Source organism: Telmatherina bonti (genome assembly GCF_933228915.1).
Source record: "Telmatherina bonti genome assembly, chromosome: 12".
Classification (NCBI taxonomy): Eukaryota; Metazoa; Chordata; class Actinopteri; order Atheriniformes; family Telmatherinidae; genus Telmatherina; species Telmatherina bonti.
Genome location: NC_136610.1, coordinates 40,596,314 through 40,623,722, shown reverse-complemented (window position 1 = coordinate 40,623,722; position 27,409 = coordinate 40,596,314). Strand labels below are relative to the sequence as shown.

Genomic DNA, 27,409 nt, shown 5'->3' with positions numbered 1-27,409 from the left:
ATGCATCTGTAAACACATTCTGCATGTGTATGTCAGAATGCCCATGTTAGGAATTGTAAAGACAGATTAAATTGATCTGTGCTGAAAGTGGTGAAAATGTCAATAAAGTATCAATATATAAATCCTGGTAAACAGTATTATATCAACCATGTTTACAAAGTTTTACTTGTAGCGTATGTAACCGAGTTAATTTGTGATCAATCCACTTGCCATCCTTTGTATTTCTATAGCTTTATGTATAATTTGATTTATTACAAGTCTACTATTTTCAACTGATTTTATTTATTTACATTTATTGTGATGGGTACTTTAAGTTCAGATTTACTCTGAAGGACTTGAGCACCTGTCGAGCCCCTGCAGACTTGAGACGGCTCCGTCTAGCCTCAGTCTGATATCTGGAGGACTCGCGGTAAGTTGGCTTGCACTGATCTCTACAGTGATCTTTTTATCACTGTGTTTTAAATATTTATTTTCCATCTGTAATTCTGTTAACAGCTGCTGACGTAATGTGGTTGTGCTTTGTAAAATGATGTATTACTCAGTCGCAACTTGTTAGCTTAGTCTGTGTGGCTAATGCTAGCAACTTGGCCGCGTAAAACAAGTGAGTTGTTTTCTTTTTCAGTTGTGTTAATGCTGTGACTGTGGGAGCTGATGAGCCTGTCTGCTTTATATTTTGAACCAGAACCAGAACCAGAGTTGCTGATAAAGAAGCCGTGGGTTCTGAGACTGGTTGTCATTTCACACAACGCAGAAAAGAATATCCTAACCGCTACGCGTATGTATCACTTTGTGGGCGCTATCATGTCAAAGTGCTCCTAAACTGCTGGTGTCCTTTGCTTTCTGGGTGACTCCCCTTTTTGAGGCAGTCTCCTGCACCCATTGATCCCGCTCATTGCCCCAGATCACAAAGAACGCTTCTCGTATTTCTTAGGACATTTTCAGGCCCAACGAGGAAGTCGTGTGATTTCAGAGAAATGTGGCCTTGTTTGGCTTTGGTCACAAGATGTTAAAAGAAAAACAATCCAGGTTTCGATGTGGACTACATTTGGACACATCTGCACATTACTCATGTTGCCAATTCCCGGCTGTGGGAAATTTCTCTCCGAGACGTTACCGTCCACGTGGGAACCATCCTATAGGAGGCTCCTGTCTATTAAATGCAGGTGGAGATCATTTTTAGCTGCATGGTGGAAGTTGTAGCTCCTCTGTGGCTTCCAGCGAGATGAAATTTTCCCTTCTGAGTCATCAGTCAATAAGATGAGCAGCGACTGTCTCTCTGGAGTATGATGGTGGAGTGTTTAGGAAGAATGCCATAATGCTCATATTACTGTCTCTAGATGTACAGAACACACAGCTGTCTCTGTCTGGATGCAGAAACAGACATTTCTAGCTGCTCAGATGTTTCCACACTCCAGTTTCAGGTTGGCTGCACGTTGTGCCACTTGGGAGCTAATCTGAATTCTTTATATTTGAATAAGAATTGTTCAATTTGAATCTAAACATGTCTGATTGAATAATTGCTTTTAAAAATGAATTTGAATGACTGTATTTGAAATTGAATCTTTGTTTTTTGTCTTTTGTAGCAAAATTGAAACTTTTGTTTCAATGCTGTTTAGGCTTCGGTAACATTGGTGATATAACAAGAAGGCCTGTTGTATAACTTTTACTCTTTCCTCCTGTCTTCGTTCTGCAGGCCTTTTCTTCCTGATGCAGGTGTACGCTGCCAGGCTGGATCACCAGGCCGAGTGCAGGAGATCTTTTCCATCTGTTACAGAACTCCATCTCACAGGCTGTAAAACATCAAGCAGCTTAACTCGGAGTAGCTGGCATGTTCACACAGGAGCCAACCTTTCTTTGCTAGACAGGAACATCCAACCAGATGCAGATCTACTCGAGCCGCCTGTAAAGACCAAGAACTACTTTATATATTCTGCCAACATTTAATATCTTAACTGTGAATAAGCCGCAGAGATAAATGATTATTGTGTATCATATTTTCCTCTTACCGGGATGTTTATGACAAGGACGTTGTGCTGAATTTGGCTTGCTTTGCTCGTCCAAGCTTCAGAATTTTGTTGCTGAAAACACGAAAGAAGCAGGGTATGTTTTTGTTGGATTTGTTGGGGTCTGCATGTTTTCCTGTGGTTCCCAGCAGAGACCCTGATTCCTCCTTGTTTCCACCTGTAGCTGATCTCCTGTGTTCAGATGTAAAGCTGTGGTCTCCTCATCGCTGGCTGCTGCGACCAGTTAAACAGAAAACCACCATCATCACTTTGTTGCCATGGCGAGTGTGTGTGTGAATGGGTGACTGACATGTAGTGTAAAGCAGGGATCCCCAACCCTGGTCCCCGAGGACCGAGGTACTGCAGGTTTTCCAAGTGTGTCTGCTGGAACACACCAGACTCAAACAAGCTCTGCACATGTCTGCTATCAGGTGTGGTGCAGCAGGGACACTGCAGGACACTGGTCCTCCAGGACCAGGATTGGGGATCCCCGGTGTAAAGCTCTTTGACTGGTTGGCATGACTGGAAAAGCGCTATAAATACAAGTCCATTTACCATTTGCAGCCCAGATGTTCAAGTCAGCTCCAAAGCTCCGTGTCAAGGCTTTATTTCTGTCCCTGAACCGCCTCTCACCATCCACCACCAGCATTTTCCAACAGATCTGATTGGTCAGCATGTGGTGCTTTTATGCTGGTTTATCTCTAATCCAGAACATAACCCAAACCCTGCTCCAGAGCAAGTTAGCCATTCAGAATTAGTCACCTTGGTGATTTATCCCAGTGACCAGGAAACCCTGAAGTTACTTCCACAAGACAAAACCCAGCTTCCTTCTACAGGCTTCTTGTATTTCTGGTGCTATTTTCTAGTTCCACTTCTTTCCGCCTTTAAGACACCAGTCAGGAAAGTTTGTCCTGCACACAGCACAAGCAGGCTGGAGAGGCTCACGGAGTACCGGCAAGAAGTCAGAGGTCCCGATGGAGCGTTCGTTTTTAACATGTTCGAGATTTAAAAGTGGCTCAACAGTAGAAAGTAGGAACTAGTGAAGCTGCAGTCGCTGCACGTGGACAATGTTTTATTCCTGTTGTCAATGATATGAAAATGTCAGTCTAAGGGTGCATTTCCATCAGAACAGCATGCTAGACTGGGTCCAATTGTGGCCTTGGTCCGGTTGGGGACTTGTTCCGATCGGGGGCTGCGTCCGGTTGGGTACTGGGTCCGGTTGGGGACTGGGTCCTGTTGGGGACTGGGTCCGGTTGGGGACTGGGTCCGGTTGGGGACTGGGTCCTGTTGGGGACTGGGTCCTGTTGGGGACTGGGTCCGGTTGGGTACTGGGTCCGGTTGGGGACTGGGTCCGGTTGGGGACTTGTTCCGATCGGGGGCTGCGTCCGGTTGGGTACTGGGTCCGGTTGGGGACTGGGTCCTGTTGGGGACTGGGTCCGGTTGGGGACTGGGTCCTGTTGGGGACTGGGTCCGGTTGGGTACTGGGTCCGGTTGGGGACTGGGTCCTGTTGGGGACTCGGTCCGGTTGGGGACTGGGTCCTGTTGGGGACTGGGTCCGGTTGGGTACTGGGTCCGGTTGGGGACTGGGTCCTGTTGGGGACTCGGTCCGGTTGGGGACTGGGTCCTGTTGGGGACTGGGTCCGGTTGGGTACTGGGTCCGGTTGGGGACTGGGTCCTGTTGGGGACTCGGTCCGGTTGGGGACTGGGTCCTGTTGGGGACTCGGTCTGGTTGGGGACTGGGTCCTGTTGGGGACTGGGTCCGGTTGGGTACTGGGTCCGGTTGGGGACTGGGTCCTGTTGGGGACTCGGTCCGGTTGGGGACTGGGTCCTGTTGGGGACTCGGTCTGGTTGGGGACTGGGTCCGGTTGGGTACTGGGTCTGGTTGGGGACTCGGTCCGGTTGGGGACTGGGTCCGGTTGGGTACTGGGTCCGGTTGGGGACTCGGTCTGGTTGGGGACTGGGTCTGGTCGGGGACTGGGTCTGGTCGGGTACTGGGTCCGGTCGGGGACTCGGTCCAGTTGGGTACTGGGTCCGGTTGGGTACTGGGTCCGGTCGGGGACTCGGTCCAGTTGGGGACTGGGTCCGGTCGGGGACTGGGTCCGGTTGGGTACTGGGTCCGGTCGGGGACTCGGTCCAGTTGGGTACTGGGTCCGGTTGGGGACTCGGTCCTGTTGGGGACTCGGTCCGGTTGGGGACTCGGTCCGGTTGGGGACTCGGTCTGGTTGGGGACTGGGTCTGGTCGGGGACTGGGTCCGGTTGGGTACTGGGTCCGGTTGGGGACTCGGTCCGGTTGAGGACTGGGTCCAGTCGGGGACTGGGTCCGGTTGGGGTCTCGGTCTGGTTGGGGACTCGGTCCGGTCGGAGACTGGGTCCGGTCGGGGTCTCGGTCTGGTTGGGGACTCGGTCCGGTCGGGGACTCGGTCCGGTCGGGGACTTGGTCCGGTTGGGGTCTCGGTCTGGTTGGGGACTCGGTCTGGTTGGGGACTCGGTCCGGTCGGGGACTCGGTCCGGTTGGGGACTCGGTCTGGTTGGGGACTGGGTCTGGTCGGGGACTGGGTCCGGTTGGGTACTGGGTCCGGTTGGGGACTCGGTCCGGTTGAGGACTGGGTCCAGTCGGGGACTGGGTCCGGTTGGGGTCTCGGTCTGGTTGGGGACTCGGTCCGATCGGGGTCTCGGTCTGGTTGGGGACTCGGTCCGGTCGGAGACTGGGTCCGGTCGGGGTCTCGGTCTGGTTGGGGACTCGGTCCGGTCGGGGACTTGGTCCGGTTGGGGACTCGGTCCGGTTGGGGACTCGGTCCGATCGGGGTCTCGGTCTGGTTGGGGACTCGGTCCGGTCGGGGACTCAGTCCGATCGGGGTCTCGGTCTGGTTGGGGACTGGGTCCGGTTGGGGACTGGGTCCGGTTGAGTACTGGGTCCGGTTGGGGACTCGGTCCGGTTGAGGACTGGGTCCGGTCGGGGACTGGGTCCGGTCGGGGTCTCGGTCTGGTTGGGGACTCGGTCCGGTCGGGGACTTGGTCCGGTTGGGGTCTCGGTCCGGTCGGGGACTCGGTCCGGTCGGGGACTCGGTCCGGTTGGGGACTGGGTCCGGTCGGGGACTCGGTCCGGTCGGGGACTCGGTCCGGTCGGGGACTCGGTTCGGTTGGGGACTCGGTCCGGTCGGGGACTCGGTCCGGTCGGGGACTGGGTCCGGTCGGGGACTGGGTCCGGTCGGGGACTCGGTCCAGTTGGGGACTGGGTCCGGTTGGGGACTCGGTCCGGTTGGGGACTGGGTCCGGTCGGGGACTCGGTCCGGTTGGGGACTGGGTCCAGTCGGGGACTCGGTCCAGTTGGGGACTGGGTCCGGTTGGGGACTCGGTCCGACTGGGGACTCGGTCCGACTGGGGACTGGGTCCCGTTGGGGACTCGGTCCGGTTGGGGACTCGGTCCGGTCGGGGACGTGGTCCGGTCGGGGACCCGGTCCAGCTGTAGGGGGGTGTATCCATGCGGACCGTGTTCACGCTGCACTTTGGTGAAACCAGCCAAACCATTAGAATAATATGTCCCCATTCCCACCAGAGGGGGCGCTGCACTAGTATTTAGCAGAAGAGAGGACCAGACCGGCGTGAAGAAGAAAACTCCTCCACCTGCCAGTTAAACATGGAGACCAAACTATGGCTGTTTTGGGTTTTTATTGCGTCTTATGCAAGTATCCTGCAGAAATCCACTGCAACAATGGACGCAGTATGAACACCAGACGAGGCAGAGGACCCTTAACGCCATCGCGATGGATTTACCCACAATGCAACGCTACGCCACATGCAGGAAGGGACTTGGTTTGTAGTCCACTTCCTGTATTTGGTCCGCTTGGAACGGGTCGAGACCTGCGTTTGTAGGCAGACCGAGTCCGATTCTTTGGTCTGAATCAGGATTAGTTTGGAGCGTTCACATTTCCCCAAACGAAGCGACTTTCCCAGCAAACGGACTGGGATCAGAACGGCTGATGTGGACGTGTCCTAAGTTGCTGTCTGCCACTGCATCTCTTTTGCTGCTGGAGCTTCCACCAGCAGGTTTTTTCTAAAAACTAAAAGTGAGTTAAAGCTCTGAATTCTTGATGCACCCAAACAGAGCAGCCAGTAGATGCAGGAGGGTAAATAGGAGACTCGGTACGGTAAGAACATCAACAGGAGGCAGTTGCCTCACAAACAACCTTACTAAAGCATAACAGACCTCTCTGCATGGCCTGAAAGAATCTTGCTCACTGATCAATAACGTAGCCTTCTTAAAATTCAGGACTCAACCTATTATGTGAGCCGTGAAGTCAATATGTGATGGATGCGGCAGATTTATTTTGCTGCTGGTATTTAACCTGCAGGGCTGGCATATCGGTGTGCCTGAGGGGTGGTGAGGTCCAGAGAATTCAGTGAAGGTCCAAAGCCTCAGAAATGTAAAGGAAAATTGCAATCCAGCCGGTCTGAAAACTAGAGAACAAAGAGAATTCATCTCTTTGACAGAGCAACGAAAATTAAGTGAGAACATGACAATAACAGTTCAGTATAAACAAGTTAAATTTTTCAATGTCTTCCCAAAAACATCAGTGTTGGAAGCACAACACGTGTGTTTAGCTGGACTCGCAGCTGTCTGACTAGAACCCATCTACAGTATGATGTCTTCTACTGGCTAATGTAGTTTTCACTCAGATGTAAGTCGCTTTGGATAAAAGCGTCTGCTAAATGACTAGAACAGAAAAATACTAATGAAACACCGTTCAGAAGCTTAATCAAAAAAACGGCCTGGCGCCTGAGAGAGAGGCAGCAGGTCACAGTAGCTCCTGGGTTTCACACCTTTTCACACCTTCTAGAGTTGACTTTTTGTCTTTTTTTTCTCTCTTTTTTCCTCACTTTACCTGCCTTATGAAACATGAAACATGTTTTTCGGGCGTTTTTGTTTGTTTAAACTGCTTTTTTGGTTTTTCTCTGGACTTTTTGTGTTTGGCTGTCTGGCCCAGCAGCACTGCCGGCCCTTTGTGTATTCCAGAGAACAGCTTCTTTCTCTGGCCAGGGTCCCATTCCTGAGTGGAGCTAAGCCAGTCATCCCCAAGCAACTGCAGAGGAAGAAGCGCCGAGGAGTCCGTGCTGGAGCGAAAGTGAAGGAGCGGAGGAGGAAGTTCAAGCCTGCAGTTCCAGCTGTGCTTATGGGGAACGTGAGGTCTTTGGGGAATAAGATGGACGAACTTCATGCGCTTGTCCGGACTCAGAAGGAGTATGCTGTGAGTAGTATCATGTGCTTCACGGAGACATGGCTCCATGCGGACTTCCCTGATCACAGCGCGTCTGTACCCGGCTTCAAAACTCTACGTGCGGACAGAGACAAGCACCTGAGCGGTAAGAAGAAAGGCGGTGGAATTGCTATTCTTGTGAACGAGCGGTGGTGCAATCCTGGACATATTACTGTGAAGGAGCGTGTCTGCTCACCGGACATTGAGCTTTTGGCTGTGGGATTACGTCCTTATTATTTACCAAGGGAATTCACGTCTGTGCAGTTCATTGGAGTCTACATTCCGCCCTCAGCGGACGAGGCTGCTGCGTGTGACACTTTACACTCCACTGTAGCAGGACTACATGCTAAACATCCGGATGCCCTCGTCCTTATTTCTGGGGATTTTAATCATGTTTCTCTTGACTCTGTCCTGCCCACCTTTAATCAGTTTGTGAACTGTGCCACACGGGACAATAAAACTTTGGACCTGCTGTATGCTAATTCCAAGGATGCATACAGCTCCACTGCCCTGCCCCCCCTCGGCCGATCGGATCATAACCTTATCTGGATGTCACCGGAGTATGTCCCTGTTGTGAAGAGGCTTCCTGTTTCCACTAGAACTGTGAGGAAGTGGAGCCAGGGGGCCACTGAGGCGCTGCAGGACTGCTTTGGCACTACAGACTGGGATGTGCTCTGTCAGGACCATGGGGAGGACATCAACAGTTTAACGGACTGCATCACGGACTACATCAACTTCTGTGAGGATGTAGCTGTGCCCACTCAGACTGTCAGCTGTTATCCGAACAACAAGCCCTGGATCACCAGTCAGCTGAAGGGTCTTCTTAATCAGAAGAAGAGGGCTTTTGCGTCTGGTGATAGGGACAAGTTGAAAGAGATACAGGGACAGATCAAGGTCAGACTAAGGGAGTGTAGGAGCGCTTATGGGAGGAAGCTGGAGGCCAAGCTCCAGCAGAACAACACCAGAGAGGTTTGGAGGGGTGTAAAGTCCATCACTGGCTTCAACACCAAAGCCAAACAACAGGATGGTGGAGTGGACATGGCTGAACGACTCAATCTGCATTTCAACAGATTTAGCCTCTCACCTCCTGTTGCCCCCTCCTCCTCCCCTCCTGTACTCACACTTCCTGGACCGTCTACACACACCTCCCCACAGAGCACTCAGACGGACAATCAACAACCCTCACCTTCAGCCCCCTTGTCCCAGCTCAACACCCCTGCCCCACTATCTGCCCCCCTGTTGCAGCTCAACACCTCTACCCCCCTACCTGCCCCCACCCCCACAGAGGAAACGTCCCCTCTGACATTGACAGCCGGCCAGGTGAGGAAGCAGCTGGAAAAGGTTCGTCAGAACAAGTCTCCTGGACCGGACCAAGTCAACCCATGGGTCCTGAAGACTTGTGCTGCTCAGCTGACTGGAGTCCTGCACCTCATCTTCAACCTGAGTCTGAAGCTGGAGAAGATACCGGTGCTATGGAAGACCTCCTGTATAGTACCGGTACCAAAGAGGCCCGTCCCATCTGGCCTCAATGACTTCAGACCGGTTGCACTGACATCTCACGTGATGAAGGTGTTTGAGAGACTCGTCCTGGCCCAGCTGAGACCCCTCGTGTCATCTGCCCTGGACCCTTTACAGTTTGCATATCAGGCTCAACTTAGTGTGGATGATGCCGTCATCTATCTTCTGCAGCGTGCTCACTCACACCTGGATAGTGTTAAAGGCTCGGTGAGAATCATGTTTTTTGATTTCTCGAGTGCCTTTAACACTATTCAGCCTGTTTTGATGAGTGACAAGCTGCTCGGGATGGGTGTCAGCTCCTCCACTGTCTCCTGGATTGCTGACTACCTGTCTGGCAGGCCTCAGTATGTGCGGCTGGGGAACACCCTGTCTGATACTGTGGTCAGTAATGTAGGAGCTCCGCAGGGCACTGTCCTGTCTCCTTTCCTGTTCACTCTGTACACCTCTGATTTCCAGTACAGCTCCGGGTCCTGCCACCTGCAGAAGTTCTCTGATGACTCTGCGGTGGTGGGGTGTATCGGGGATGGACAGGAGATGGAGTACAGGACACTGATTGCAGACTTTGTGAAGTGGTCCCAGGCTAACCATCTGCTCCTGAATGTGGACAAGACAAAGGAGCTGGTCATCGACTTCAGGAGAAAGAGGACACCAGTGGAGCCCATCACCATCCAGGGCTCAGAGGTGGAGATAGTGGACTGCTACAAATATCTCGGAGTCCATGTGAACAGCAGACTAGACTGGAGGGACCACTGTAATGCTGTTTACAAGAAGGGCATGAGCAGACTGTACTTCCTGAGGAAGCTCAGGTCTTTCAATGTGTGCAGTAAACTGCTGGAGATCTTTTACCAGTCTGTGGTCTCCAGCGCCCTGTACTTCGCTGTGGCTTGCTGGGGCAGCAGTACATCCAAAAGGGACATCTCTCGGATTGACAAACTGATCCGCAAAGCTGGACAGGTGGTTGGCTGTCAACTGGAGACATTTGTGACAGTGAGGGACAGGGGGACTCTGGACAAACTGCTCTCTATTATGGACAATCCTGCTCATCCACTCCACCGGACTGTAGAGGGGCAAAGGAGCTCCTTCTCCAATAGACTTTTACAGCTGCGCTGTCACAGTGAGCGCTACAAGAACACATTCTTACCATTCTCTATACAGATGTACAATAACTCCCCACTTTGTGACAGATAACTAACATTCATTTCAAGCCTCTGTGTAAACTGGCACTGCATTTAGTCACATGTTGTATATATTGTAAATTTCTAAATTTCCATATTCTATATTGCCAATTTTACTTGATAGTTTTATTTATCTTTGTAAAAGTGTACATATTCCAGATTGCTTTATGGATAGTACCTATTCTATTTTATTATTATTATTTACTTTTTTTTCTCTTACCTACTATTGCTGTTTCTATTTCTTCCTCTATTGCTGTTCTGAGCTACTGTGACAACAGAATTTCCCTTGTGGATGAATAAAGTCTGTCTAAGTCTAAGTCTAAGTCTAATCAGCCAATCACGTGGCAGCATGTAGGCATGTAGACATGTCAATGATGAGCTGATTAAGTTCAGACTGAGCATCAGAATGAAGGAGAAAAAGGGTTCTGGAACGGGTCATGGTGATGTGGTGGAACCTGTCTCATCCAGCATCACAGCATGCGGGACATGTCATGTACATGGTGGCCGTGCTGGACCTGGCAGGGGAAAAGAGAGAAAAGAAAATGAGAGGAAAGAAAAGAGTGTGTCTAAGCTGCTGAAAACACGGTATTCGCTAAGTAATAAAAACTTAGCGAATACAGGAGCAGGCCTGGCGGGCACTGGGGGCCAAAGCATGGGCCGGATGGAGAGCCAGCTCCCCACAGGTCCCAGGACCTGGCGGAGCCGGGCTATGCTGGTCCGGGCCTGCTGGGGCCCGTTCCCCATGACTGCAGGGGGCTCTACTGGGGCCCCCCCTCTGCCACCTCCCTGGTGGATGCATGACTGGCTCCGGAGCGGGGGGGTTGGGATCTGTGCTTGGGGACGGCTGCCAGCTGCCCAGGTCTCGGGGTTCTCCTGGCCTTCCTCTTGTCTTTGTGTGGGCGGGGCCACAATGTGTGGGCGGGGCCACATTGGCACGCTCTCTCTTCTCTGAACACGTTCCACTCTGCATGTTCTGCATGTGACACAGTCACTGAGTCGTCCTGCAGGTTCATTTACTAACAACGGCTGGTTTTCTTCCTGTGTGTCTGATCTAACTTGTGAGCTCTGGGTTTTCCTGATAGTTGACGGCTTCATCCTCCCGCAGGGGGAACATGACTCCAGTGTGTATAGGTGTATGGATGTGTGTATATATAGGCGGGTGTGTATGTGTGCTTATATAAACGCAAATGTATGTAGGTTTTTCTCTTTCTCAATCTTTTTCTTTTTTTTCCTTTCTCTCCCTCTTTTTCTCTCTACAAGGTGTTTTCCTCTATTCTCTTCATTTTGATTCTCTTTCTGTCCCTCTTCTGTCCTCTCTGGTCCGGTCCAACAGTACAAGCTTTGTAATACAAACAATTATGCAAAATAAATAGAAAAATAAAATTAAAATCCAGAATATCAAGAGGAGCATTATATGTATGATGCTTCCCTTGGCAAAGTAAATTTGTCGAGCAGAATACAGCATCCAAAAAATCCATTTTGCCTTCTTCAATGCTGGACAAGACAAAAAAAAAAAGATTAACCATCGCAGGCGCCAAAATAACACCGGGGCGGGAACCCCAAGCACAAGGACACGCCCGTTGCACCCCCCCCCCCCCCCCCCCCTCCTCTCAACCCTTCCACTCCCTCCCAACCCCCCTCCCACCAGCCCACCCTCTCCCTTCTATACACCCCCCTCGGAACAGGAGATTCTCGTCACTGATGTTAAAAACAAATTTAAAAGAACATTTGCAATTTTCCTGATTTTTCCCAGAACCCAGAATGTCCCAAAAGAAGCTGATCAGATGTTCTCGGTGACACAGACAGTTATAATAACATTGTCTTCATCCAGTCTCTTCTCTGAGTTCTCTCCAGACAGTAAAAGTCTCATCTATTTCTTCTTCTGTCATTTTATATTCCTTTGGTAACGTCTTCTAGCAGTTTTTGCTGAATGAGCTATGATCTGTGTTCTTATCACAGTGCTGAAGTATTACTAGTCTGACGCTGCATATGAAGGAAAGCTCAGCTCCAACATCACGCAGCGTCCTGGAGGTAAAGGTCGGGAAGGTGTTTCTCAGCTATATAGATAATCGCTCACTGGACCATCAGTGCGCACTTTTCCCATGGCATACTTTTGTAATGCATCTCTAAAACTCATTTCCACTGCTATTTTAACTAATCTTTTAAAACCTTCCTGTCCACAGTTTATGGAATGGAATCAAAGTCAGACCAAGACCCATTCTCAAAAAACAATCACAATAATCCATTCAGTAGAATTTTTGTAAAAACAGATAGATTAAAACATAACCTCCTTGATAGTGGTAATAAAACATTTTGAAGACTTTTTCCCTCTTATGATAAAGTATTTTATACTTCAGATGTCCTCGTCTCTGCAAAACATTCTGAATCGTGGGTAAGGATGTGTTCAAGAGGCTAAAAATGGATGAGATTTCCCATAAAACTGTAAAATATAAGAGAACTTTATGAAGCTTGACAACAATCTTCTTGTTGGGTAAAATCAGAGCTGTACCATGCCAACATGGGATTTACTCCATCTGTTGCACAATGCTTTGCCATCCTATTTTTACTGTTAAGCCATGTCTAAGTCAAATTAATCAAAATGTAACTGTGTCTGGGAATGGGTGGAAATACATAACAGGATTAGTAGCATTTGCATATGGCAAGTGTTTGTTGGTACGGAGCAGACAGCACTCACCCTCTTCACACATCCCATCTTCATTCCCATCCAGTCACACTCAATGAGGATAGCACATCTAACTTAAAGGGTTAATGATGGCAGCTTCCACAGCTGGAAGGCAACAAAACATGTATCATTCGCTCCTGAAAGTGATTTTATGTCTGAGGAAATGGTTTTACTGGTGCTGTAAGTGGTGCTGTGGTCCAGGTGTGTTTCAGATAGTCAGACAGCTCTTCATGAGGTCTTCAGCACATGTTTTGGTTTAAGTTCAGCTGGTTGCTGCACAGTGGTGTGGTGCTGATGGTCACTGCAGGATGAGTCTAACATGTCAGTTGGCGGGTCGGTTTCCGTCATGCGGGGTCCTTATATTGTCCAAGTACAGCGGAGAGATTTCTAATGCTTCAAAATATCCATTAACATCCCACAGTCTATATGATCCTAAAATATGAGGCCAGGAAACGTTGTGCAGCTCAACAGCATCTGGATCTTCTCCAGACATCATTTCCACATAATTCAGTCATCATTCTTCAAAGTCCAAGTGAAAAACCATGAAAGCCCTACATCAGATTCAGGTGGGGTCCACTCATCAGCCTAGGGCTGCATGATTCTGGATAAAATGAGAATCACGATTTTTTTTTGCTTAAAATTGAGATCACGATTTTTTTCTAATATAAATATTTATTGCGCGTATTACTGACACATCTAGTTTGCAACAGCTGACACTGAACAAAAAATAGTAAATGTCTCTCTTGTCTTCTCTTACACACACAACCTTTGAATCATTTAAATGGTAACATTTTTAAACAATTTTTTTTTTCTGTGCATAAGATGATGAGCCTCTCTGAGCCGTCACCTTATCATGGTGGAGGGGTTTGTGCGTCCCGAAGATCCTAGCAGCTATGTTGTCGGGGGCTTTATGCCCCTGGTAGGGTCACCCATGGCAAAGAAGTGTCTAGGGGAGGGACCAGACCAAGCACGGCTCATCGACCTCTATGATGACGACAAACCTGGGCATAAATGTTCCCTTGCCCAGGACCCGTCTGGAGCCAGGCTTGGAGGCGGGGTACGAGAGCAAGCTTCTGGTGGCCGGGCCTTTACCGTGGGTCCCAGTCGGGCTCAGCCCGAAAGGGCGCCACCTCCCGTAGGTTCACCATCTGCGGGAGGAGCCGTAGGGGTCGGGTGCAGTGTGAGCTGGGCGGCAGCAAGGGGCGGGGACCCTGGCGGTCCGATCCCCGGCTGCAGAAGCTGGCTCTAGGGACGTGGAACGTCACCTCTCTGGTGGGGAAGGAGCCTGAGCTTGTGTGCGAGGTTGAGCGGTTCCGACTAGATATAGTTGGACTCACCTCGACGCATGGCTTGGGCTCTGGAACCAGAACCCTCGAGAGGGGCTGGACCTTCTTCCACTCTGGAGTTGCTCATGGTGAGAGGCGCCGAGCAGGTGTGGGCATTCTCATCAGCCCCCAGCTTGGTGCCTGCACGTTGGGGTTTACCCCGGTGGATGAAAGGGTAGTTTCCCTCCGCCTCCGGGTGGGGGGACGGGTCCTGACTGTTGTCTGTGCTTATGCACCGGAAAGCAGAAAAATGTTGAAATGATGTTTTTTGGCTTTTACCCGTGTTCACCTGTACAACCTAATGTATGACATCATCGCTCATACACACACATGTGAACATACATGTGTTAAAAATGTACAAAAGGGCCATAAAATGTCCTGAGTTCCTCAGTAAGAAAAAAACATGATCATAAATATTTTAATAAAACTTTTCCCACATACGTCTGATTCCCAGACGTGTTTTCCTCACTGACCTTCATCCTCTGCATCCTCTTCATCGCCCCAGCATCATCAGACCTCAGATAGGCCGTTGCATCCTCATCCTCAGTGACTGACTTGACAAATGTGTTGTGGTGCTGCGCTCTGACAATGAAACCCAGCTGGTCTCAGACCTGCAGACTTTTCTTTCATCCCATCAATCACAGCTGAAATGTGAGGCGCCCATCATTCTCAATCAGAAGATAAACCTGGATGTCATGCGCCCCCCTCTCCATCATCATTATGCTCTAATATCATTAGGATGGCAGATTGAGATGCTGGAGGGTCTCTGCGGGAAGCTTTCCTACATACTGTGCTGCTGCAGAGACAAACTAAACCAGCCAACTGGTCCTGGTAGTTCCTGACATGAAGAAAATCCTCCTCTCAGGTTTTTGTTCCTCCACAGCCTGCTGGCAGTACTCGATCCCCCACTTCTGTAGTGAACGTTGACCAGCTGCTTCCCATCGATGTCTGGTGTCCGGCAGAGGAAAGGTTGCGGCTTCATATCGGCAGGTACTTCTGCGTTCATGGCTCTCAGCTCGCCTCACGGCTGCTCCACGTTCTTCACACCGACACAAACTTCATCTGTCAGAGAGCAAGGAAGCACATATAGGCCGATTCCAGCGTTTCCGAAACCATCATTCCCATGGAGTCCAGAACAGTAGTCCGGAACAGGACTCTGGAAAAGGAGTCCAGAACAAGATTCCAGAAAAGGACTCTGGAACCAGACTGCGGAACAGGACTCTGGAACAGGACTCTGGAACAGGACTCTGGAACTGGACTCTGGAACAGGACTCTGGAACCAGACTGCGGAACAGGACTCTGGAACAGGACTCTGGAACAGGACTCTGGAACTGGACTCTGGAACAGGACTCTGGAACTGGACTCTGGAACAGGACTCTGGAACAGGACTGCGGAACAGGACTCTGGAACTGGACTCTGGAACAGGACTCTGGAACAGGACTGCGGAACAGGACTCTGGAACCAGACTGCGGAACAGGACTCTGGAACCGGACTGCGGAACAGGATTCTGGAACAGGACTGCGGAACAGGACTCTGGAACAGGACTGCGGAACAGGACTCTGGAACCAGACTGCGGAACAGGACTCTGGAACTGGACTCTGGAACAGGATTCTGGAACAGGAATGCGGAACAGGATTCTGGAACAGGACTCTGGAACCAGACTGCGGAACAGGACTCTGGAACTGGACTCTGGAACAGGATTGCGGAACAGGACTGCGGAACAAGACTCTGGAACAGGACTGCGGAACAGGACTCTGGAACTGGACTCTGGAACAGGATTCTGGAACAGGACTGCGGAACAGGACTCTGGAACAGGACTGCGGAACAGGACTCTGGAACAGGACTGCGGAACTGGACTCTGGAACAGGATTCTGGAACTGGACTCTGGAACAGGATTCTGGAACAGGACTGCGGAACAGGATTCTGGAACAGGACTCTGGAACAGGACTCTGGAACAGGACTCTGGAACAGGATTCTGGAACAGGACTGCGGAACAGGACTCTGGAACAGGACTCTGGAACAGGATTCTGGAACAGGACTGCGGAACAAGACTCTGGAACAGGACTGCGGAACAGGACTCTGGAACTGGACTCTGGATCAGGGTTCTGGAACAGGAATGCGGAACAGGACTCTGGAACAGGATTCTGGAACAGGACTGCGGAACAGGACTCTGGAACAGGACTCTGGAACAGGACTCTGGAACCAGACTGCGGAACAGGACTGCGGAACAGGACTCTGGAACAGGATTCTGGAACAGGACTGCGGAACAGGACTCTGGAACAGGATTCTGGAACAGGACTGCGGAACAGGACTCTGGAACAGGATTCTGGAACAGGACTGCGGAACAGGATTCTGGAACAGGATTCTGGAACAGGAATGCGGAACAGGACTCTGGAACAGGACTGCGGAACAGGATTCTGGAACAGGAATGCGGAACAGGACTCTGGAACAGGATTCTGGAACAGGAATGCGGAACAGGACTCTGGAACAGGATTCTGGAACAGGAATGCGGAACAGGACTCTGGAACAGGACTCTGGAACCAGACTGCGGAACAGGACTGCGGAACAGGACTCTGGAACAGGATTCTGGAAAAGGACTGCGGAACAGGACTCTGGAACAGGACTCTGAAACAGGATTGTGGAACAGGAATGCGGAACAGGACTCTGGAACAGGACTGCGGAACAGGATTCTGGAACAGGAATGCGGAACAGGACTCTGGAACAGGAATGCGGAACAGGACTCTGGAACAGGATTCTGGAACAGGACTGCGGAACAGGACTCTGGAACAGGACTCTGGAACCAGACTGCGGAACAGGACTGCGGAACAGGACTGCGGAACAGGACTCTGGAACAGGATTCTGGAACAGGACTGCGGAACAGGACTCTGGAACAGGACTCTGGAACAGGATTCTGGAACAGGAATGCGGAACAGGACTCCGGAACAGGACTGCGGAACAGGATTCTGGAACAGGAATGCGGAACAGGACTCTGGAACAGGATTCTGGAACAGGACTGCGGAACAGGACTCTGGAACCAGACTGCGGAACAGGACTGCGGAACAGGACTCTGGAACAGGAATGCGGAACAGGACTCTGGAACAGGATTCTGGAACAGGACTGCGGAACAGGACTCTGGAACCAGACTGCGGAACAGGATTCTGGAACAGGACTGCGGAACAGGATTCTGGAACAGGACTGCGGAACAGGATTCTGGAACAGGAATGCGGAACAGGAATGTGGAACAGGAATGCGGAACAGGACTCTGGAACAGGATTCTGGAACAGGACTGCGGAACAGGACTCTGGAACCAGACTGCGGAACAGGACTGCGGAACAGGACTCTGGAACAGGATTCTGGAACAGGACTGCGGAACAGGACTCTGGAACAGGACTGCGGAACAGGACTCTGGAACAGGACTGCGGAACAGGAATGTGGAACAGGAATGCGGAACAGGACTCTGGAACAGGATTCTGGAACAGGACTGCGGAACAGGACTCTGGAACCAGACTGCGGAACAGGATTCTGGAACAGGACTGCGGAACAGGATTCTGGAACAGGACTGCGGAACAGGACTCTGGAACAGGACTGCGGAACAGGATTCTGGAACAGGACTGCGGAACAGGATTCTGGAACAGGAATGCGGAACAGGAATGTGGAACAGGAATGCGGAACAGGACTCTGGAACAGGATTCTGGAACAGGACTGCGGAACAGGACTCTGGAACCAGACTGCGGAACAGGACTGCGGAACAGGACTCTGGAACAGGATTCTGGAACAGGACTGCGGAACAGGACTCTGGAACAGGACTGCGGAACAGGACTCTGGAACCAGACTGCGGAACAGGACTCTGGAACAGGAATGCGGAACAGGACTCTGGAACAGGATTCTGGAACAGGAATGCGGAACAGGACTCTGGAACAGGACTCTGGAACCAGACTGCGGAACAGGACTGCGGAACAGGACTGCGGAACAGGACTCTGGAACCAGACTGCGGAACAGGACTCTGGAACAGGATTCTGGAACAGGACTGCGGAACAGGACTCAGGAACCAGACTGCGGAACAGGACTCTGGAACAGGATTCTGGAACAGGACTGCGGAACAGGACTCTGGAACCAGACTGCGGAACAGGACTCTGGAACAGGATTCTGGAACAGGACTGCGGAACAGGATTCTGGAACAGGAATGTGGAACAGGACTCTGGAACAGGATTCTGGAACAGGAATGCGGAACAGGACTCTGGAACAGGATTCTGGAACAGGACTGCGGAACAGGACTCTGGAACCAGACTGCGGAACAGGACCGCGGAACAGGACTCTGGAACAGGATTCTGGAACAGGACTGCGGAACAGGACTGCGGAACAGGACTCTGGAACAGGATTCTGGAACCAGACTGCGGAACAGGACTGCGGAACAGGACTGCGGAACAGGACTCTGGAACAGGACTCTGGAACAGGATTCTGGAACAGGACTGCGGAACAGCACTCTGGAACAGGATTCTGGAACAGGACTGCGGAACAGGACTCTGGAACAGGATTCTGGAACAGGACTCTGGAACAGGACTCTGGAACAGGATTCTGGAACCAGACTGCGGAACAGGACTGCGGAACAGGACTCTGGAACAGGATTCTGGAACAGGACTGCGGAACAGGACTCTGGAACAGGACTCTGGAACCAGACTGCGGAACAGGACTCTGGAACAGGATTCTGGAACAGGACTCTGGAACAGGACTGCGGAACAGGACTCTGGAACAGGACTCTGGAACCAGACTGCGGAACAGGACTCTGGAACAGGATTCTGGAACAGGACTGCGGAACAGGACTCTGGAACAGGACTCTGGAACCAGACTGCGGAACAGGACTCTGGAACAGGATTCTGGAACAGGACTCTGGAACAGGACTGCGGAACAGGACTCTGGAACAGGACTCTGGAACCAGACTGCGGAACAGGACTCTGGAACAGGATTCTGGAACAGGACTGCGGAACAGGACTCTGGAACAAGACTCCGGAACAGGAGTGTGGAACAGGATCCATCTGGACTCTTCAGACCACATCATGAATATGGAACTATTTGGATCTGGACTCATCACGTCTTGTTCTGGCTCCACAGCTGTTCAGCCACGTGGTTCATGTGGAAATGTTCTTACTGTCACTATGAAACCTGCTCCTGAGTTCTTACTGCTGTTTTTCTTCCATCTGGTTCCAGCAGACCAGGGGTCGGCAACCCAAAATGTTGAAAGAGCCATATTAGACCAAAAGAACAAAACAAATATGTCCGGAGCTGCAAAAAATTAAAAGCCTAATATAAGTCTTATCATGAAGGCAACACATGCTTTATGTATCTATATTAGCTATATTAGCCGACTATCAAAATGACTAAGTTGGCTACAAATACATAATGAGCCTTAATGATAAAATGTTTATTTTCCCTGCAGCGCATCCTGTAGAGAATGACGCACCACGTGACGACTCTGTTGTACGATGCCGCCTCATGTTTAACTTCATTACTATATTGATGAGTTATGTTTCGTCGATGAAATTAAAAAGAATGCAATAAAGAAATCCAATTTTTTTATGTCATTTTTATTTTGAAGATTCGAAAAAAAAAACCAACAAAATGGAACGTGCATAACGCGCCCCTTATCTGGGCAACAAACAGAGCGCAATAAAACGCAGCCTGCATTTATAAAATATAAACCAATAAATCAAATGAATACAGTTTGATTTATGCCAAGCAAGTCAGTGCGAGGGTAAAACACAGCAGCATCCTCTTCTCTTTAGACACGCAACCAACGCAGCTATCCTCCGACCTGAGCACCATTACCAAGTGTCATTCCAGATATATACTGACAATAATCACAAATCATTTATAAAAACATCCACTTTGTTACTCAGTCTGTGTCTATGAAGGATGATGTTCTTACCCGTTTAATGTGACTTCAGTTGTCGGACATCACTGGTCAGCTTCTCAACATGTAAGATGTAACTTGTGATGAATTAATGTCCTTGATTTGCTGATCGGTGATGTTGCCGCCATTTTAATGGTCCTTTCCTTCACTGTCTTAGCGGAGAGGGGCATGTCTTTGATATTATCTCGGTTTTGTTTCTGAAGTCTGGAAATACGTGTCCTGATATGCTGATGACTGACTCCTTCATGTAGTCACCATCTGTGAACGGTTTTCTACGCTTTATTATCTCCCGGGTTGCAACAAAACTTGCAGCAGTAGTGGAGTTTGGAGATGCAATCCACTTAAATCTATTTTTGTGCTTCTCTAATTTCTCCAGAAATAATGCAATCACACTTTTTGTGTCACTCCCAACAGGGTACTGGCTGCAAATGTAGCATGCTTTCCCTGGAAATGTCTTTCCACATGACTCTTTTTGTTATTTGACAACTTCTCGCTACAGAGCAAACATTCAGGCAATCCTTCCGCATTGGCAATGAATGCAAATGATTCGGTCCAAGAAACGTTGAATACTCTGTTCTCCTCGGTTATTTTTCTCTTTTTCCCTTTGGGATCCATGTCCCATCACACAGCCCCGGTTTGTTTACAACGCCACCTGCCTGGCATCCCGCCCTGCTGAGAGATAGACTACGTGTGTCGCAGGCTATGATGCACTTCTTCCTTGACAGAAATGTTGAAATTTGATATTTATTCCACACATTTTCACAGCATTGGAAAACGTTAAGAATGTTTGTGTCATGTTTGTCCTCCTACAGAACCAGATCAAAACAAAAATATATATCTTTTTCCATTTTTTTAAAAAACATTTTTGAAAAAGCTCCAGGGAGCCACTAGGGCGGCGCTAGAGAGCCGCATGCGGCTCTAGAGCCGCAGGTTGCCGACTGCTGCAGCAGACGTTTAAACATCATTCAGGATGTTTTTCTTTCTGGAAAGAAACATTTGGACAGGAACACCTGGACAGGAACACCTGAACAGGAACACCTGGACAGGTACACTTGGACAGGAACACCTGGACAGGTACACTGGATCCAAAACACCTGGACAGGAACATCTGGACAGGAACACCTGGACAGGAACACCTGGACAGGTACACTGGATCCGGAAAACCTGGACGGGAACACCTGGACAGGTAAACCTGGACAGGAACACTTTAACAGGAACACCTGAACAGGAACACCTGGATCAGGAACGCCAGAACAGGAACGCCAGAACAGGAACACCTAGACAGGAACACCTGGACAGGTACACTTTAACAGGAACACCTGCACAGGAACACCCGGACAGGAACACCTGGACAGGTACACCTGAACAGGAACACCTGGACAGGTACACTTGGACAGGAACACCTGGACAGGTACACTGGATCCAAAACACCTGGACAGGAACATCTGGACAGGAACACCTGGACAGGTACACTGGATCCGGAAAACCTGGACGGGAACACCTGGACAGGTAAACCTGGACAGGAACACCAGAACAGGTACACTTTAACAGGAACACCTGGACAGGTACACCTGAACAGGAACACCTGGACAGGTACACTGGATCAGGACCACCTGGACAGGAACGTCTGGACAGGAACATTTGGACAGGAACACCAGAACAGGAACACTTTGACAGGAACACCTGGACAGGTACACCTGAACAGGAACACCTGGACAGGTACACTGGATCAGGAACACCTGGATCAGGAACACCTGGACAGGAACGCCAGAACAGGAACACCTAGACAGGAACACCTGGACAGGTACACTTTAACAGGAACACCTGGACAGGTACACTTTAACAGGAACACCTGGAAAGGTATATCAGAACAGGTACACCTGAACAGGAACACCTGCACAGGAACACCCGGACAGGAAAACCTGGACAGGTACACCGGATCAGGAACACCTGGACAGGAACATCTGGACAGGAAAACCTGGACAGGAACATCTGGACAGGAACATCTGGACAAGAACACCTGGACAGGTACACCATAACAGGAACACCTGGACAGGAACGCCTGGACAGGAACGCCTGGACAGGAACACCTGGACAGGTACATTTTAACAGGAACACCTGGACAGGTCGCCGGTCCATTAGAGGGAACATGTTTGTCTGGATGGTGGGAGGAGCCAGAGAACTGCACACAGAAAGACCACCGACAGAGCCCCCAAGCCGATGCTCGAACCAGCGACCTGCGAGGCCACAGTGCTAACCACTCCTCCACCTGAAGCCTTTTATCTGAGATGTTTGGCTCCAGAAACCAGGCCGACTTTTCAGCCTCCTTCTGACAACAACATGCTGCGGGAGCAGATAAACCCTGAAAAACTGGACTCTGGCCTTTCCTGCCTCCTGGTGGCGGCGGGAACACGCCAGAGTTCAGGAGGAGGAGGAGGACGACGAGGAGGAGGACGAGGAGGAGGAGGAGGACGAGGAGGAGGACGAGGAGGAGGAGGACGAGGAGGAGGAGGAGGAGGAGGACGACGAGGAGGAGGAGGAGGAGGAGGAGGACGAGGAGGAGGAGGAGGAGGACGAGGAGGAGGAGGAGGAGGAGGACGAGGAGGAGGAGGAGGAGGAGGAGGACGAGGAGGACGACGAGGAGGAGGAGGAGGACGAGGAGGACGAGGAGGAGGAGGAGGAGGAGGACGAGGAGGAGGAGGAGGAGGAGGAGGACGAGGAGGACGACGAGGAGGAGGAGGAGGAGGAGGAGGAGGAGGACGAGGAGGAGGAGGAGGAGGACGAGGAGGAGGAGGAGGAGGAGGACGAGGAGGAGGAGGAGGAGGAGGAGGACGAGGAGGACGACGAGGAGGAGGAGGAGGACGAGGAGGACGAGTTTCCTGCTGGACCTGCAGCTGAAGTGAAACTGCTCAGTTTGAGTCCATGTGACAGAAAAGCTCCGCTGATTGTTCTCAGGAGCCTCGTGCGTGTGCGTGCTTGTGTTGAAAGTGTGGTGACGTAAGGGCCCCTGTTCTCCCTCTCTCACACACATTCACGCGCTCGCACACGCGCATCCGGGCAGCAGCGGCGGACGCGCCGCGCTGCTCTCATTGTGCGGAGCGGAGCGGAGGAGGACGGACGGCGCGCGCTGTAGTTATGCCTCAGCTCCGGGAATTTACGTCTCCACCCGCGCGCTCTCCGCTTGTCATCCCCCTCCACCAGCTCTCCTCCAGACTTGACTTCACCTCTCCCCTCTGCTCGGCGGGAGGCGGCCGGGAAAGGCGCCTGATGCCCGGATATTTTCATAGAGTCGTTTTGTGTTGATGTGTTTTTTTCTCTCTACTGGACTGAAAAGAGGCGGGATTCTGCGTGGCGAGGCGGGATTCTGCGTGGCCAGGCTGCAGGATGAGCAGCAGCGTTTGACTGCAGCTGGAGGGGAACGGGGCTCCGCTGCATCTCCTCTGATTGGCGCTGGAATCTTTTTTTTTTTTTTCTCTTTTCCCTTCCCGGAAATATTTATTTCTTCATTTTTATTGTTTTTCTTGGTTTGGAGGATCAAAGGGAAGGTCAGAGGAGAGATTTGCGCAATCCCTGCGCGTCATGATCCCATTTTAACGCCAAATACCGGCGGTGCGCCTGTTCTCGCGCGCCTGAGTGCTCGTTAGTGTGTGAGTGTGTTTATGTGTGTGCGTGCTCTTTCCTCTCTCGCTGCCCCCTCCCCACCGCCAGGACTCACACCCTTTTATTTGACTCTTATGTTTCTCTCCGTCGAGGCTCCGGCTGCGAGGTTAGATGCTGGATCGAGACCTCGGTGAGACTTCCTGGCTGTAAAGATGCTGAGCGGCGTCCTCTTTCTGAGCGTCCTCACGGCCACCAGCCTGTCACCATCCCAAACGCAGAGCCGCAAAACTTCAGCTTTCAAAGACATCTGCAAGGCGCGCTGCGCCTGCGAGGAGCGCGAGAACATCCTGAACATCAACTGTGAGAATAAAGGATTCACCACCGTCAGCCAGTTCCAGGCGCCTCCCAATAAGATCTCCCAGCTCTTCCTGAACGGGAACTTCCTGTCACGGATCAGCGCCAACGAGTTTGTGAACTATGGCAATGTCACGTCTCTGCACCTGGGGAACAACGGCCTGCAGGAGGTCCGGACCGGCGCCTTTAACGGCCTCCGCTTCCTGAAGCGGCTCCATCTGAACAACAACAACCTGGAGGTGATTAAAGAGGACACGTTTGCGGGCCTGGAGAGTCTGGAGTATCTGCAGGCAGACTATAATTACATCAGCGCCATCGAGCCGGGCGCGTTCAGTAAGCTGAACAAGCTGAAAGTGCTGATCCTCAACGACAACCTGCTGTTGTCTCTGCCGCCCAACATCTTCCGCTTTGTGCTCCTCACACACCTGGATTTACGTGGCAACCGTCTGAAGATGCTGCCTTTCGCGGGGGTTCTGGAGCACATCGGAGGCATCATGGAGATCCAGCTGGAGGAGAACCCCTGGAACTGCACCTGCGACCTGATTCCCCTCAAATCCTGGCTGGACACCATCTCCGTCTTTGTGGGGGACATAGTGTGTGAGACACCGTTCAGGTTGCATGGCAAAGACATCACTCAGCTCATAAAGCAGGACCTGTGTCCCCGTAGAAATGCTGGGGAGCGCATCCACCCACCCTCTGACACCCACTTCCAGGGCTCCCTGCAACCCACCTACCACCCTGCTGTCATCACCCCCACCCGCGCTCCCAAAGCTTCCCGGCCACCCAAAATGCGCTACCGGCCCACCCCTCGCATCTCCAAGGACAGACATGTCTTTGGGCCTATAATGGTCTACCAGACCCGCTCCCCCGTCCCCATGCTGTGTCCCAGTGTGTGCGTCTGCACGTCCCAGAACCCGGACAGTGGCCTCAACATCAACTGCCAGGAGCGAAAGCTGCACAATATCAGTGAGCTGAACCCCAAACCGTCCTACCCAAAGAAGCTCCACCTCACCGGAAACTACCTGCAGGTGATCTACAGACCCGACCTGACCGAGTACAGCTCGCTGGAGCTGCTCCACTTAGGAAACAACCGGATAGCCGTCATTCAGGAGGGCGCATTTGAGAACCTGACAAACCTCCGACGGTTGTATCTGAACGGGAACTACATCGAGTCCCTGTCCCAGTCTCTGTTCGCTGGGCTGCAGTCGCTCCAGTACCTGTATTTGGAATACAATATTATAAAAGACATTTTCCCACAAACATTTAACTCTCTGCACAACCTGCAGCTGCTGTTCCTGAACAACAACCTGCTGCGATCGCTGCCCAACAACGTATTCAGCGGCACCATGCTGACGCGCCTCAATCTGAGGAACAACCACTTCTCACACCTCCCGGTTCAGGGGGTTCTGGACCAGCTGTCGGCCTTCATCCAGATTGATCTGCAGGAGAACCCCTGGGACTGTACCTGCCACATTGTGGCCCTTAAGAACTGGATGGAGTTGTCCAGCACCAGCGTGGTGGTCAATGAGATCACCTGCGATTCACCATCCAAGCATGCCGGTCGCCTACTGCGCTCGCTGCGCAATGAGGCCATCTGCCCCGAGCCCAGCGAGGTACCCCCACCCCAGCAAACTCCTCCTACCAAAACCCCCACATTAATCATTCCTGCCACTGAGGCCACAACCCCTTCCTCCTCCTCTTCCTCCTCTTCCTCCTCTTCCTCCTCGTTTAGCCCAGCAAGCCCCACAGAGTCACACGTCCACACGCCGGAGCTGCACCCTGACGTCCCACTCTCCGTCCTGATCCTGGGCCTCCTGGTGGTTTTCATCCTGTCCGTCTGCTTCGGCGCAGGTCTCTTTGTTTTTGTTCTGAAAAGGCGTAAAGGGGTGGAGCATGTCCCCACTGGCGCCAACAACCTGGATCTCAACTCTTACCAGGTGCAATATGGCTCTTACACCCCTGAACCCACTCATGACAAAAGCTCTGAGAGTCACGTTTATAACTACATTCCCCCACCGGTGGGCTCCATGTGTCAAAACCCCATCTACATGCAGAAGGATGGCGAACAGGTGGCGTTTTACCGCAACCTGACAGAGCTTAGCTTTGGGCCTCTGGATGGAAAGAAGGACGATGTCCTTAGCCGCAGTCCGGGGGCCTACACAATCAGCGCGGTGGATTTCATGCAGAAATCTCCAACCACCCCTGAGCTTCCTGAGATGCTGTATCAGAACTTGGGGGAGAGGCCCAACAAGGAGCTTCCCAGAGTGGCAGGCGTCCCCCCTTTCACCTACAACTTTTGCACGTTGCCTAAGAGACCCTGCATCGTGCCCCCTTATGAGGCGGCGACGGCCCGGCGGCACGTCAACAATCCGGACAGATTGAACAAAAGCGCATTGTATGGGACACCCAGGAAATACTTTGGGCCGGAACATTCTTCCAGAAACAAGGAGCACCCTGCACTGCTGCTTCCTGGGAAACTAAAACCAGAACCGGACTACCTGGAGGTTCTGGAGAAACAGACTGCCATGAGCCAACTGTAAGATAGCCAGAGTGACCATACACATCCTGTAACTGCGTATATCTATAGTATCTATCTGTGTTCAGTCCGGACTGAAGAGAAGCTTCCTGCAATCTTTCCCTCTCTTCCCTTTCTTCTCTCTTTTGTTTTCATTGCTAGGATGTATAAAAGGAATATAAGAGGTATATTATTATGCAGTTCTATTTTTTCTCAGATGTAAATTATTTCTTCTCTTTTTGAACAGATGAAATCTAACAGACTTGATGTGCAGGACTGTAAGGAGACCCTGTCAAACAGATGGAATCATTACTCTGCAGAGGACAGACTTTCTGTATATATTTAGGCTTCACAGATAAATGATGAGTGTTCAACCAGAAAAAACCCAGCAAACGGCAAATATTTCCATCCTTCTCCAGAAAGTGCCTTTGCACTCGACTATTTTCTCAGCAATGCTCTGCAGAATGGAAATGTATTTTATTTGCTCTGGTTTCGTTTGTAAGTGATGTATTTTAACAAACTTTTATGTGAAGTAGAACATTTCTTTGTTTAAAATGAAAAATGGGGAAAAAAGAAGCTGGCTGTGACAATAAGCTGTTGGAGGAAGGGCGGTGTTGTAATGTAAAACACGCTCTGCTGCAGGGAGCAATACCGAGCGGGAACATGGCGCCATTAAATTTTCACTTAAGCACTTTGTCAAGATCCTGATGTGGTCCTGAAGTCTGTTGAGTCTCTGTGTGATTGTTTCTGGATGTGTGAGATGGATGTCAGAGCCTCGGACATAGGGCCGCATCCTGCCTCGGCATGCACACCAACCGGGAGGGGGGGGCTGGGTGACTGAGCGGGGTGGGGTTGGAGAATGTGGATTTATTTTAGCTTCCGCGCCTTTAACGTAGAACGGACATCAGCATAGCTGCTAGCGGCGGTGGGACGACCCCGTGGACAGAAAATGGAGGACGGTCTCTGAGAGAAGCCGTTCAGGAGCTTCTTCCTTCCACTTGTAGATCAGCTGACGACTCGTTGGCAGAAGCCGTGATCTACGTTGGACCTTTTCCCAGCTGATCTCAGGTTAT

The 27,409-nt window shown here is 51.1% G+C and overlaps 1 protein-coding gene across 1 annotated transcript; it reads left to right on the top strand.

Moving 5' to 3' along the window:
* The first annotated feature begins 23,676 nt into the window (after nt 1–23,676).
* slitrk2 (SLIT and NTRK-like family, member 2) lies at nt 23,677–26,653 on the top strand. Its single transcript, XM_079249992.1, has one exon. It carries the CDS (start codon nt 23,680–23,682, stop codon nt 26,359–26,361), a length of 2,682 nt encoding a protein of 893 aa, XP_079106118.1. The 5' UTR covers nt 23,677–23,679; the 3' UTR covers nt 26,362–26,653.
* Nucleotides 26,654–27,409: the final 756 nt, after the last annotated feature.